Source organism: Sebastes fasciatus, chromosome 2 (genome assembly GCF_043250625.1).
Source record: "Sebastes fasciatus isolate fSebFas1 chromosome 2, fSebFas1.pri, whole genome shotgun sequence".
Taxonomy (NCBI): Eukaryota; Metazoa; Chordata; class Actinopteri; order Perciformes; family Sebastidae; genus Sebastes; species Sebastes fasciatus.
This window is the reverse complement of record NC_133796.1, coordinates 34,345,371-34,358,908: the sequence shown is the minus strand read 5'-3', so window position 1 is coordinate 34,358,908 and position 13,538 is coordinate 34,345,371. Positions and strand designations below refer to the sequence as shown.

The window sequence follows — 13,538 nt, the reverse complement described above, 5'->3', positions numbered from 1 at the left end:
CGTGTTGCACTGGGGCATTCTTCCAAAGCAGACATGAGGACTACATCAGTGAGCAACTGGCCGACAGCTGATAGACTTTTTATCAAGTAGGTGAAGTGCTACAGGATGCTCTGGATGCTACAGTACCTGCTGGCCTTTGAGGGAGTTCAGGATGGTGAGGTTGCCCGAGTTCTTCAGAGTGAAGATGATGACTTTGCCCGTGTGGTTAAATCGTGGAGCTCCCGCTACGAGTAGACGGCCGTTTCTGGCCGACACCACGGACGTCACAGTATAACCTGGTTGTATAAAACACACACACATTAATTCTGCCTTTGAAGTAGCTTTAGAGAGCAAAGTAACATGTTTCTGCTATTGTCTATGGTTCTATAAATTATTATTTCAAATTGTAATAAAGACCAGAGGCATTATGCTTTGCTCCACAGTTTAGGTGTAACAAGAGTGATTGGGCCTGACCTTTAGGTATAATTTCATAGCAGGTTTCTGCATGACTCAAGGAAAAATTTTAAAACTTTGCAATTTGAGGAGTTGGAACTCCGTGAGCTGCGTTTAGTTACTCAGAACTGGATGTTCTGGTTTCTCAGGTTTCTCAGATTTCTTCTTCTATTTCGTCTTTTCCCACTAAAAATTCCACTTACCCGTATACTTTTCCACCTTCATCTCTCATCTCCATACCCCCTTTTTTTCCCAGCTTTAACTTTCTCCCTGCCTGTCCAAAAATTATGCTTCCACCTCATATTACTATTGAGTCTAGAATGGCGTCCATTGGCAGCCTGGTGGATAAGCTCAGAGACAAACCGCTGATGGTAAAAGCAGAGGTCTGTGGTGGTGGAGGGAGATGGGGTTGGATGATGGGAAGTACTGGGGCAATGGGTACACTTTATAGAGATGGGTTGCAGCTAATATAGTTAGTGTTAAACCACAGGTCTTCAACTCGGACAAGAGGATGTAAACATGAATGGTGGCCGTGGGAGCAAATGTTATAAACGGTATTCAAGCGTAGCCTTCATTATTACAATGACAGCATTGTACTTTCTCTCCCATTTAGACGTAACCACTACAATCCAGTCATGATTTTTCCACTCCATTAAAATCACTTCTAGGGTGTTACTCACCCAAGTAGGCCCCGTGGTTTTTGAGCTCTTCAGGGAACTCCTCTGTGTAGGAACTCTTGGGTGGGACCACCTTCCCCTGTCGGGTTTCCTTCAGCACAGCTCCGTTCCAGTCGTAAGCACCGACTGCACCAACCAGAATCCCATCCTGCAGTGGGGGGGCATCGTTAACTTCAAAACAGCAGAGTAATAGAGCTGCACACGCACGCAACCTGGTAATTACTGTATACGATGATGACGATGCACTTAAAGTGTGACCACCATTTGGGAGCACAGCCTGTGTGTTTGGCTCACCTTAGTTTCAGTCAGATTAATGATGGTGTGGTGAAACGTAATCTTGGTAACAGTGATAAACACAGGGGAGGTTCTCACTATGGATTACTTTAAAATAATATGTAGGAAATATAATTAAATGTATCCGTCCACTTTCTCTCTCCCGACAGTACATCAGATCACTTCCATGCAGATGTTGCTACAGCAAGAACATGTTGAGGGATGTAGAAACCAATCTCTAGCCCACTTTAAGGTGAATGAATCAACTGAATATTATCATAAATGTCCTGTCATCTCATGGCCCATCCCTCATGGGATTATAAGACTAGGGCTGGGTATCGTTTAAAAAAAATTACAATGCCAGTACCAATACCAGAACTCTTATAGTGATACTGCAGCACTTAATTTAATACAGTTTTTCTCTACTTTATTTGATACCCATTATGTGAATGGAAGCATTCAGCTGCGTAAAATACCGCCACCACCAGATTTATTTTTATCAGACGCCATAAACATTTAGTATAGCCATACTTTCAAACATTTTGGTGGCATCTCGGCATGCTGAACTGCGAACTCCGTCAACTACACCGCGCTCAACTTGGGTTGTAGGTGCTGCTTGCGGGGATTGGCTGCGAGCAAAACCATACAAATAGTCATTTTTTCCTATATCTGGGTTTTGATACTACTTGGTACTGGGTTATTTCGGTCGATACCTTAAAGGAATTGAGTTCCAATACCCAGCCCTATATAAAACATCAATATTTACAGTGCAACAGAGAACAACTACCGGCTGTGAATCAGTCCACATGATCAACAAGTTTAATGATCTGATACAAGATTTTCTTCCATGCATTCACTAAATAAGTTGCCAATTTGAAGGTCTCTGTTTCCAGACAGTAATTTCAGATGATGTGAGCCATCCATCTCCATCAACTGACTTCCTTGATGTCGCTAAAAGAGCATGAAATTCCCACTACAAAGGGCAGTAAAAAACTAAATGATACAAATTTTCATACTGGACAAATCTGACTTTCTTCTTCTACTGACCTTTTCATTGCTATTCTGTTGCTAAAGCAACAGCTTTGGTCCAAGTTTACTTCCCATCAGCTACTGCATTAGAGGTTTTTATATCATTCTGTAGCTTCCCAGTGGTGTTCCTTATGTGTTCAAATGTGAACATTAAAATTTTGATCAAACTATGTATAATTTAGCATCAAAATGCTGTTTTCCCTTCAAGCCCTTCTAAAAGCTTTTTTTCCACGTGACCTGTAGGTTTCTACATGATGATGCTGCTACATATAAAGTATATATACATCCTTATAGTCAGTGTATTAACATTACATAAAGTAACTTAGATGGCAGTCGGCATGCTCCCAGTTTGGAGAAGCAGACAGGAGAGCAATGCACTGCTGTGTGGACGCCACGTTATTTCGGATCCGAAAGTCACATAATTAAACAAACTAACCGATCGATGCAGCGGTAGACCAGCAACTCCTGTGTTCCTCGAGGTAAAATGACTGTTTTTGTGAATGGAGTCTGGTCTGGTGGCTATGAAGACAGCAATATAACGGCTTCAGTTCAGGTCTAAAGACCATTTCACAGTTGTAAACGTAAACTTTCTAAATGTGTCCCAGTTTATTTCCTGTTGCAGTGTATGTGAATGACATCAGCTGACAAGAAGTAAACATGGAACCAATAACAATGCAATTCTGTTGAAACGGTATACAGCAGCATGCCGGTCCATTTCAATGTGAAGAAACAGTGTACCTGACCTTTTAGTCTTTGATAGATTATGAAGAACATAAAAAAAATATATTTAATTTCACAATAAGCACATAGCTTTGGTTTCCTCCATTTGCCCAGCTGTGTTGAACATTGAGAATCCTTTTCCCCCTTTGAGATACAATATCAACCCTCCCCAGCTAACACAAAAGCTTCAGCACAACATTTTCACAAAATCACAAACCACAGGGTGCAAAGAAAGTAAGTCTGCTTTAAAGTCCATTATCACATCACTGCTAAATCTTGATTAGTGTGTATTTTAAATCGTCATTCAACAAAGGAAACAAACCGGGGAGTGCAATTAGCTGCAGACGCGAGGAGGGATTTTCTATCATCCATGGTTCACCCTACTCTGTATCACTGTTGGCACTGTAATTATAGGGTTCCTCTGCTTAATGAGCTCAGGTTTTTTTTTCTTGCCGTATACAATATGCCGACAACACATTTTCCAGCGTTTGAGCATATTATGCTGGAAGGCGATTCCTTCCTGAAAGATGGAATTGTGTGCTCACCACGCTCGCACTGCGTCACTCACTGACAGCAGCTTTACGCCAATGTGGTCGTCTGTTTTTGGTCAAAAATGGTTTCCATGGTAAATGAACGAAACCCCAAAACAGTTCAACCTTGCAGTATAAACCAGTGACCTATTTCTGCTGCTGTTGCATGTACGGCCGTGAGCCTCGCTTTGGCTCAGCCAGATTTGTGGTTGTACATAAACATACAAAAGTGTATAGAGGATATATACACTTCATACCAGCTTAACAAACAAGTGATGTACAGTATATTCTTATTGTGGTAAATACAAGAATCAGTTTTGCAAATAAGCACGGAGCCTTGCGATATTATTTTTCAGCATTGTTTAGTTCACAAAACAAACAGCGGACAGAGAAACTGCCGTGTATGCAGATGCAAGAAACGTCTATATAGATAGCATATGACATAAGCAGCCTTCGGAGTTGGCACATGTCACATTCAGCAAAACCATCTGGGCTTTCAGGACTGTTTTTCTTCTTTAAAGGCCCGACATTCTTTCCAATGAGTTATCCTACTCTCAACACTCAGGTTGGTGTTGTCGAGCATCTCTGGAATCTGGCCTTGTGGAGAGACTTTCCAGCAATTCCTGCCGCCCAGCTGCAAAATGTGCTATATATTTATTTTTCATCATTAATGGGATATACTTATTCCTCCCTTGACGAATCACACTGTGAAGGAGAACTGGAAAATCAAAGCAGTTTCATTGGCAAACAGTCTGGATAGAGCCAGAAAGGAAAGAATGAAAATCAATGACCTGAACAGCAGGTACAGTAGAGGAGATGTGTCTTATCTCCCTCTTCCAGCTGTGTCACCCTCAAAGCCAGCACACCTGCAGCTATCTGCTCTCAGATACAATCAAAAACCTCTCGGTGAAATAAGCGGAAAACGACCCGATCTGCAGCAGAACGGTCTCAATCCCGTCTCAGCCTCTTCCCTGGGGAACAAGTGGTGTCTTATTACCCGTCGCTGCACGGTTGAAGTGGAAAAAGGCCTGTTTCTCCTTTCAGGGGCTCCTAAATCAGGATGACCTAAACCTCTGGGGCCACACAGCAGGCACCTCAGGGGGGGACTGGAAAGTGATAAATGGCAGGTTGTGGGGAGGAGTTATGATGCGCCAGAAATTGAGACAGTGTGTGCTGTTGTACATGTTGACAGATGATATGAGGCGACGGGGTAGCAGGAGTCAGACTCACCTCGACGTTGTGGGCGGAAAATCCAGCCTGAGACATCTGGAGGCCAAACGCTGTCCCGTTCTTACTGGTTCCTGTGTAAACAAGTCACTCTTTTACTGGCTTGAACCGCTGCAGCAGCAAAGAAATTTAAGCTACCAACCGCAATCAAAGCCTTAGAAGAGCCGTGGGATTGGAGTCTCTATGTGGACTTTTCACATATAAGAGATATTTTATCAGTATTAGTTAGAGAGGATTACCACTGCTATGGATGATTACTTTTATGACTGATTAATCTCTTCTTTTTAAAAATTACCATCACAATTTCTCACAGGCCAAGGTGACATCTTCAAATTGCTTATTTTATCAAACCAACAGTCCAAAACCAAAAATATTCAATTTACAATCATAGAAAAGCAGATAATCATCATATTTGAGAAGCTAGAACCATCCAATATTTGGCATTTCCGCTTGATAAATAACTTTAAAACCTATTATTAGAATTGTCGTACAGCATTTTTCTGTCAAATTGACTGATCCATTAATTGGCTAGTGACCACCACCATGGGTTTTTGACTGTATCTAAGGTTTATCTAAGTTTATATCATTCCAAAGAGAACCACCGTGTCCTTTGGTTAAAGATAAAGATAAATATTCAATATTTCAATATTGAATATTTATTCCAGCATATTTGCACTCTGCACCATTTCACTACAGTATTATTTTTGTGTTGCTGACTTATAGACAGTGTATGTTGTTGTTTCTTGTTGTATTGTTTATATATATATATATACTTATATTATTATTATTATAATTATATGTAGGTGTAGTATACAGCTTTGTTGTCCTTGTGTTTAGCTGTATTTCTATTTCTGTGTAAGTACAATGACATCAAAATAGCCTGGGTCAAATTCCTGGTATAGTTTGTGTACATATACCTGACCAAAAAAGGTGATTCTACTTCTGATAAATATGAAAATCAACAAAGACTGAGTTAACAGATGCTCATACAAATGTAGCAGTACATTACTAAGTGGTTTCTTTGCTGTATAGTCCTAAGAACTTGCACTGTAGCACTGAACACACTTTTAGTTGTTTTAGGGCACTTTCACAAGCCTTAGTCCGTTTGGCTAGTCTGAATCAGAGTGAAATTTATGCTTTGGTTTGTTTTCTATTTAGTCTGGTTTGGTTTCACAATGCACAAATTGAAGCGGACCAAACGAAAAAAAGTTGCTGAGGGGAGTGTACGAAGGAGCAAATTTATCTTTTTCGTCTCGAGAGCTGCCACTTCGGTGCAGGGAATCTCAGACTTTGATATATTGCTGTGGAATTGTTTCCACTTTGACTCCTCGGCACTGATCTGCTTTGCGCGCAAATCCCTTCTCCTCCAGTTTATCTCAAATGACTTTATAAACTGCACTATTTTGTGGACTTTATTTAGCATTTTCTGTATGTTCTCTGCTGCCGAGATGTCAAGCAAACAACAGACTTCTGCAAAAGTCCAGGTTCGTCCTCTCCCACTCATGTTAACCTGTAGTTTACCTGTGTCCATCTCAATAAATGCCCACACAGGTAGCCTGCGTTTTGGTTCGCTTGGAAATTATCAGAGACCACCTCTAACAAGCGGTCTCGGACCAGTTGTTTTGGTCCGCACCAGAGTACAAATACTGCGTTCACAACCGCCCAAACGAACCGCACCGGAGTTTGATTAAAACAGACTGAATGTTAGCTTGTGAAAGCGCTCTTAGTTGTTTTGTGAATGCACTTATTATGAGTTGCTTTGAACAAAAGTGTCTGACTAATGTAATGTAATGTGGTTCTAATGAATTCCTTGCAAAACCTTCCAAACTGAAGATGCGTTCTCCAAGTGCGTCCACAATATCCTTCAGCGCCGACTCATCTGTCACATTGAAGAAGTGTTTGTCGTCGGGGTCGCTGGCGATGTACTTGATCTCGTTGAGGAAGGCCTCAGGGTTGATTCCACGACGGTTGTAGTAGCCGAGGACCTGTGAAGATAAGATCAATCTATCAGTACGTGCACAAAGTAGTTGAGTGTCAATTGAATTAATCTGTCACATTTGAATAGCCCTATAACAGGTTAACATTAGCACTCTTTGAGAAGGTTTCAGAGGATTTTGGTTTTCTACACCAATGCCAGCGCTGTCACCAATTCCAGTTGGTTTTCAACCAAATGACTTCAGAGTTTTTACTCAGATGCCCAGCTAAACCCCTGGATGGGATCAAGTGTGCTATAAGCTGCAGTGGCACAAACCAAAGAAGCGTGTGGTTTGGAGGAGATCATTTACACCTTTAACTGCACTTCCAGTATGCTTATACAGTACTTGAAACTCTCCAGGGGGCTCAAGTGTTTTTGCCTGCATTTTTCATTGAACTCCATGAGGTCACTTCATTAATGTTTATGATGTTTTAATGCTGCAGTGGAAATTTATCAGCCATGAGAAAACTAAGTTAAAGCTCATAAAGTGTAAGCCATCCAACCCAGGTAAATAATAGGCCTAGCAGACTCACAGCGATGGCATAGCGGGTGATGCCATCCTTCTCACTGTCCTCGATGGCTTGCTGGAGATCCGGGCTGTCATGCGACTCTCCGTCAGTTATCACTATCATCACCTTCTTGGCACCGCGCCGACCTCCTTGTTTGAAAGCTTGTGAGCTGTGACAACATGTTGGATAGGTTCAGTAAAATAAATCACAGAATACAGGAGTGGTGAAGCAGTGCTGCTCATTTGTACAAACTGTACCGTGCTACGTTGATGCCCAGAGCTGTGTTGGTCTCCTCTCCACCTCGCTGGTCGATGCTGCGCGCTCTCTTCACCACTTCCTCGACAGATTTGTAGTCGCTGAGTTTGAATTCATGGACCACCTTCTCACCATACTGAACAACTCCAACCTGTCCAAAGAAACACAATGACAATGATCCGTCACAATTAATAAGAGCTTCGTCTTCTTGCAGTGAACTACAGTAATGCTTAAATATTTTCTCCCGGCATCGTAGCCTACAAAAAAAACACCCGATTTGACTGTTATCAGCTCATTAAATGTGCGTCATCAGTCGTTATAAGCGTCATAGATGTGGGTCAGTAGGGGCCTACTACGCCTACTAAGTGAAAGCGAAACTTAAACGCAACACGTTCTAGCTAGGGTTGTCAATCGATTCAAATAATTAATCAGGATTAATCGCATGATTGTCCATAGTTAATCGCAATTAATCGCAAATGCGTTTACGCATAATTATCGCGTTCATTTTGACAGCACTAGTTCCAACATGTTGAATGAAACAAACAAAACAGCTAGTTTAGGTTTAGGCAACAAAACCACTTGGTTAAGTTTAGGAACAAAACATAGTGTTTTGGCTTAAAATAACTACGTTTGAAAATGAAAGTGAAACTTAATGCTTGGGAACACAAACAACTACGTTTCCTGTCAGAATTACTACGGTCGCTAGATGTCGCTGTCATCTTCTTTTATTCCTTCTTTTGGTGATCTCCCATGTGAATCGATGATAAAACCTACTAGTGCGTGCAGCAGGCCCCTTCTGACACACATCTATGAGGCTTATTACCACTGATAACACCCTCAGTCTAACCGGCTGAAAAAACAAGCTTTCATGAACATATCACAGGCACAATAAACCTGAGATAAAGAAAAGACTTTTGAATAAATCCAGTATTTGAATTTATCCAACATGACCATTACCAATATCTTCTTTTAGTACACCTTACACACCTGTATTTGACCTGGTCCAATATAGAACTTCTGAAGAATGTTGATGAGAAAAGCCTGCACTTCATACCAGGGGTAGATGGAGTTTGAGCCATCCAGAACGATCACTATGTCCATATAGGTCTCACATCCTGGAAAACATTTAAAGATGGGACTTAATCACGAGAGAACACATGGAGAAAACAGATGTTCATAAATGAGGAAATAATCCCCTGCTGTGACGAAGAACTCTCCCTGAATGTTTGTCAAATGGGAAATATACTTTAAGGCTTACTCTGAAAGGCAGGCGCGATGGTTCTGGAGAACTTGAAGCTCGCATTGACTCTGGAGCATATTCCAGTGCTGTAGTAAGAGCTGCCACACTCGTAGGACCAGAGCGGCCCGCAGGCCTGAAACAGAAAAGAAAGCATTCACACAAGCAACATTATCGACCTCAGCATATTACAGAAAGTTAGGTTCATGCTCTCAGAGAACTTCCGTAGGGAGAGAGCAGTATGACAACCGTGTAATCAAAAGACAATCTTGTGGGATTTTTTTCCATTTCGACGATGGCTATTTTATTAAACGTGTTCTTACTCAAAAAGTTCTGCAGCAACAGACCATTACTGTATGTTATAGATGATAAATCCAATGCGTCTTAAAGAGGACCTATTATGGTCATTTTCAGGTTCGTACTTGTATTTTGGGTTTGTATTAGAACATGTTAACATGCTCTAATGTTTTAAAAAAACGCTCCTCTGTCTGAAACGCTCTGTTTGAGCTCCTGCCACCCCTCCTGAAAAGCCCAGTTTGATCTGATTGGTCAGCTGGCCCACTCTGTTTAGATCGGTTAGTCGAAGCAAACTCTTCGGACTCTGCTCCAGCTCCGCTCTAACTACCTTTGTTTGAGGACGTACCAAACTAGCTGCTATAGCAGTGATTCTCAAACTTTTTCCGTCATTCCCCCCTTTTTGTTTTACACAATACGCAAATTAACTTTCCTAAAATAATAATAACCTGTTCTTTTTCTTCGGATGATATTAATTATATAACTAATAATGTTTTGGGAAGAAATAAGTTGTCATTTTCCTATGATGGTTGTTTCTTATTCAGTCGCTAGTCCTACTCTGTTAAATAGGTTTGTAGGGTGAGGATTAAACTTGATCAAACCACTTTTTTTATTTACGTGACTGAGATGTAATGTTTCTAAAGGTCTTCTATATATATTTATGTCTAATACTGTCAGCTGCCAGAGTTTTCAGACATAAAATACACACTGGTCTCTATTCATCTCCCACCGCTAAATATCTGTCCATTCTAAAACTGCAGACTACCTGTCTGAATGAACACCATTGTTTACTGTTCCGCCGTGAAAAAAAGCCAGACATCAAAATATTATTTGTGCATTACATTTCCCCCCCAGTCACGCGGTTTGATAACCACTGTGCTATAGGCAGGTTTTATGCAAATGTGTTACTTTGTGACATCACCCCATCACAGAAGAGAAGGCAGGACTTGAATCAAGGCGTTTCAGGCAGTTCAGGAGCAGTGTTTCTGTGGGGGAGTGTAACTCCCTATGGCGTTGAATTTGGGCTTTGTAACATTGCACAAAAAAACTATATAACTCACTAAAGGAAAGGGAGATAGCATAAAAGCATAATAGGTCCTGTTTAAACTCACCACAAAGCTGTTGTCTTTAGGGTTCGATACGAGCGTCATCCCCAGCCTCATCTTGTCCTTTCGCTCGGATACATTGGTCAGAGATATCCTTCCTTGAGGGAAAATGAATCTCACTGAGAGGATCTTGGATGCACAGACTCATATATACATAAATGCGTGCACTATCCTTCCGAGACCAAACACAAGTTCCACCATCTGGGACTTTGGTTTGTTATTGCTGTCTGGGCAGCCAAAGCAGCGTCTACATCCTCAGACCTAAACGTTTCCTTGACAAAACTTCATGTGCCTTCCTAACCAACACAACACATGTGCAACTGGTATGAAGAAGCATGCGGTGAGATGTGTGGTATATCACACATGTGGAAATGTCCACAAACCATTTAAGAAAATAGTAAAATGGGGAATGTTTGGTATGGTACCCACACTTGTGTCTCACACATGCCTCCGAGATGTTTACTGAGACACATGCAGAAAAGTGTGCAGACATATAAACACTTATACATGAATACACATGCATCCAGATGTTGTACTTTAATGACACTATTACTGGGTGTATCTTGTGATTATCTGGTAAACATTGAGTTGTGTTTTGTGATACTATACCTAAGTTGAGCTTGGAGCAACCGTTGCCATTGGTTCGTCTGCTCAGTGAACATTTATAAACATCCCCTGTCTGGTACAGGCCGTTCATTTCATACGGAGCGCCCACTAATAACCTGCAAAGACACAAAATCCAAAAGTTAGCATTACTGAAAATGTGAAATCAATATTATGGTGTGCTTTACACAATGTCTGTAAACAGTTAAGTAGTGATGGAGCAAGATTGACAACTCATTTTGTTTTCTCTAAGAGTAAGTCTTTGTGTGGTATCTAATCCTCTGAGGGAAGACGACTGGCTGTTAACATAAGTGACCCACGCAAAACACATGGGCTGACCTAGAGGATGTTAAACCTTTATTTATCCAAGGACGTTAACTAAGCATGTTTAATCATGTCCAGCAGCACTAGACTTCACACTCATAAACAGTTCCACACAGTCTCACCCAGTACAACCAGTTGCAAGCCAGATATTCAAGATTCAACCATATCTCTACGGGAAATTTATTTTGCATTAGAAAAATATGGTGAAACACAGGTATCTTGTGACATATATTGCATAGTACATATCTGCACCATTTTTACTGTCAATGTGTCAATGTGTGTGCCAGTTTCTTATTCCTCCAATGTCCTACTGTACCAACCAAAGTATGGTTACAGGGTGGTTAAGGTTAGGAAACTAAATCTTCTTGGTTAAAGTGAGATAAAATCTCATGGCTAAGGGTAAATGAACAAGGCTAAGCATCTACAGCCATACTAACAGCTCTGTGAGGCTGTACATAGGCACACAGCTGTGCTTTGAGTTACATATTACAATGACAATGCTAAATTGCTGATGTCTAGCAGGTTTAATGTTTATCATGTTCACCCTCAGTGTAGCATGTGAGCATGCTAACATTTGCAAATGAGTTATAGCCTTAAGTTTTAAAGTTTTATATTAATTGTATCCTTGGTGTTTATTTTATTGACTTGTATTTGTTTTCCACATTTTATTGTTGTTGTAATTTTCAGTCTTGCCAATTTACATGCATTTTCTTTTGTCTGTGTTGTTTTAATCTTGCGTGTGAATGTGAAGCACTTCGGGCTGCATGTTTGAATGAAAGGTGCTATATATGTAAAGTTGAGTTGAGTTAAACACAAAGTACAGCTGAGGTATGTCATTAGTTTTGCAGGTATAAAAAGTCTTTGAACACCTGAATATGTGACAAGTGTGTTGGAGGAAAGCACCATTTGAATATAAATGAGAAAACACCCGCAAACTGTCTTGCAATTAGTGCTGGAATATGGGTTTATGATGTTTTGGTCTGTTCAGGCTGGAATCAGCTCCAACCCCCCTCTTACTGGGAACTGTGAGGGAAATAACTATTCAATTTCATGAGGGCTTTCTGATAAATAACTATTTAATTTCATGAGGGCTTTCCGATGAATAAAGTTAAATCAGAGGAATTTTATCGTCATAGACCATCATAGGATTTAGATTTCCTCAAACAGCGGTGTGTTGAGTCGTGCTGGACATTCTCTTCACATGACGTAGTGTTTGTGAGGAGTCAGTCCTGCACTATGCTTCCCAGTGGGTTTCCTGTGTGGGGTCAGTGTGGTCTTATAAATGTCACTAAAAGGTTTTAGATGACTTGATGTGATGGAGAATATAAAGGAGTCTGGCGTGTTTACTTCAGGACTGACGGAGGGCATAAAGGCCTTAAAGGGAGCCAGAATTCACATGTATGTCAGAGATGAAAACTCTCCGTGTTCGAAACGAAAACTGTTTTATTCATTATTGACGATCTTCATGAAAGTCCTTTAGGGTTGCACAATATGTCTTGTGACGTGTGTCTGTTTATCACGTGATATTTTTACATTAAATGCCTCACTATTTCTACATGTCAACACTTTCACAGTCACAAGACTCAATGTCCGAATGCCTCAGGTTTTAACATATGTTGTTAACAGATAACATGACACTGCAAGAACGCCCTCAGCTCTATCTCGATGGGAAATTTTTCCTATTGTACATAAAGTACAACCCATATACAGTATTAAACCTGTTAAACCCTAAATAGATACAACAATATCATCATTTAAAGTAATACAGAGAACAAGACGGCAATAATAACACACATAATAGACTCCAGCTGTATTATTTAATCTTTACCAAAATAGATAAGACATAAAATAGGTACAATGGAGTCGTTATAATGTTTTTTATAATCACAGAATCACAGCCATGAACTTTGTAATTTAGTGTTACATTTAAATTGTTCTGTAAAAGGCAGAGAATGGGTGAATGAAAGGCAAATTGTAAATCACTTTGGCTAAAAGTGCTACATAAATGCAGCCATTTACCATTTAAAGTGTACTGTCACTTCTTGCTCCAACTTTCCAATCACATTTTATGACTATGCTGACATGATGAGGGACGCATTCAGTGACTGAAGAAATACACTGAACACAGTGCTGGAGAATCATGAGACCTAAAAGTGAACCAAGTATGTCATCCCAACATGAGACTGTCTCACAGTATGTTTTTTGTTATGGAGGATGGAACCTGTCAAAATCGAAAATGAATAAATAAATAAATAAATGACTCCACAAAAAATATGCCATTAAATATATCCACAATAATATTCAAAATAAATGTAGACATTAATAGGGATGCACCAATCCGACTTTT

General features: G+C 40.4%; 1 protein-coding gene across 1 annotated transcript in view; it reads right to left on the bottom strand.

The window, feature by feature from the left end:
* Positions 1–13,538, bottom strand: part of itga11a (integrin, alpha 11a) — a 68,365-nt gene that overhangs the window by 29,585 nt on the left and 25,242 nt on the right. The window contains exons 3-12 of the mRNA XM_074621370.1: positions 10,874–10,986; positions 10,271–10,362; positions 8,886–9,000; positions 8,615–8,742; positions 7,630–7,778; positions 7,397–7,541; positions 6,708–6,873; positions 4,892–4,962; positions 1,113–1,257; positions 127–275 (exon numbers count right to left, since the gene is read on the bottom strand). Coding sequence (XP_074477471.1) covers positions 127–275; positions 1,113–1,257; positions 4,892–4,962; positions 6,708–6,873; positions 7,397–7,541; positions 7,630–7,778; positions 8,615–8,742; positions 8,886–9,000; positions 10,271–10,362; positions 10,874–10,986 — 1,273 coding nt within the window. The remainder of the gene's footprint in view (positions 1–126; positions 276–1,112; positions 1,258–4,891; positions 4,963–6,707; positions 6,874–7,396; positions 7,542–7,629; positions 7,779–8,614; positions 8,743–8,885; positions 9,001–10,270; positions 10,363–10,873; positions 10,987–13,538) is intronic.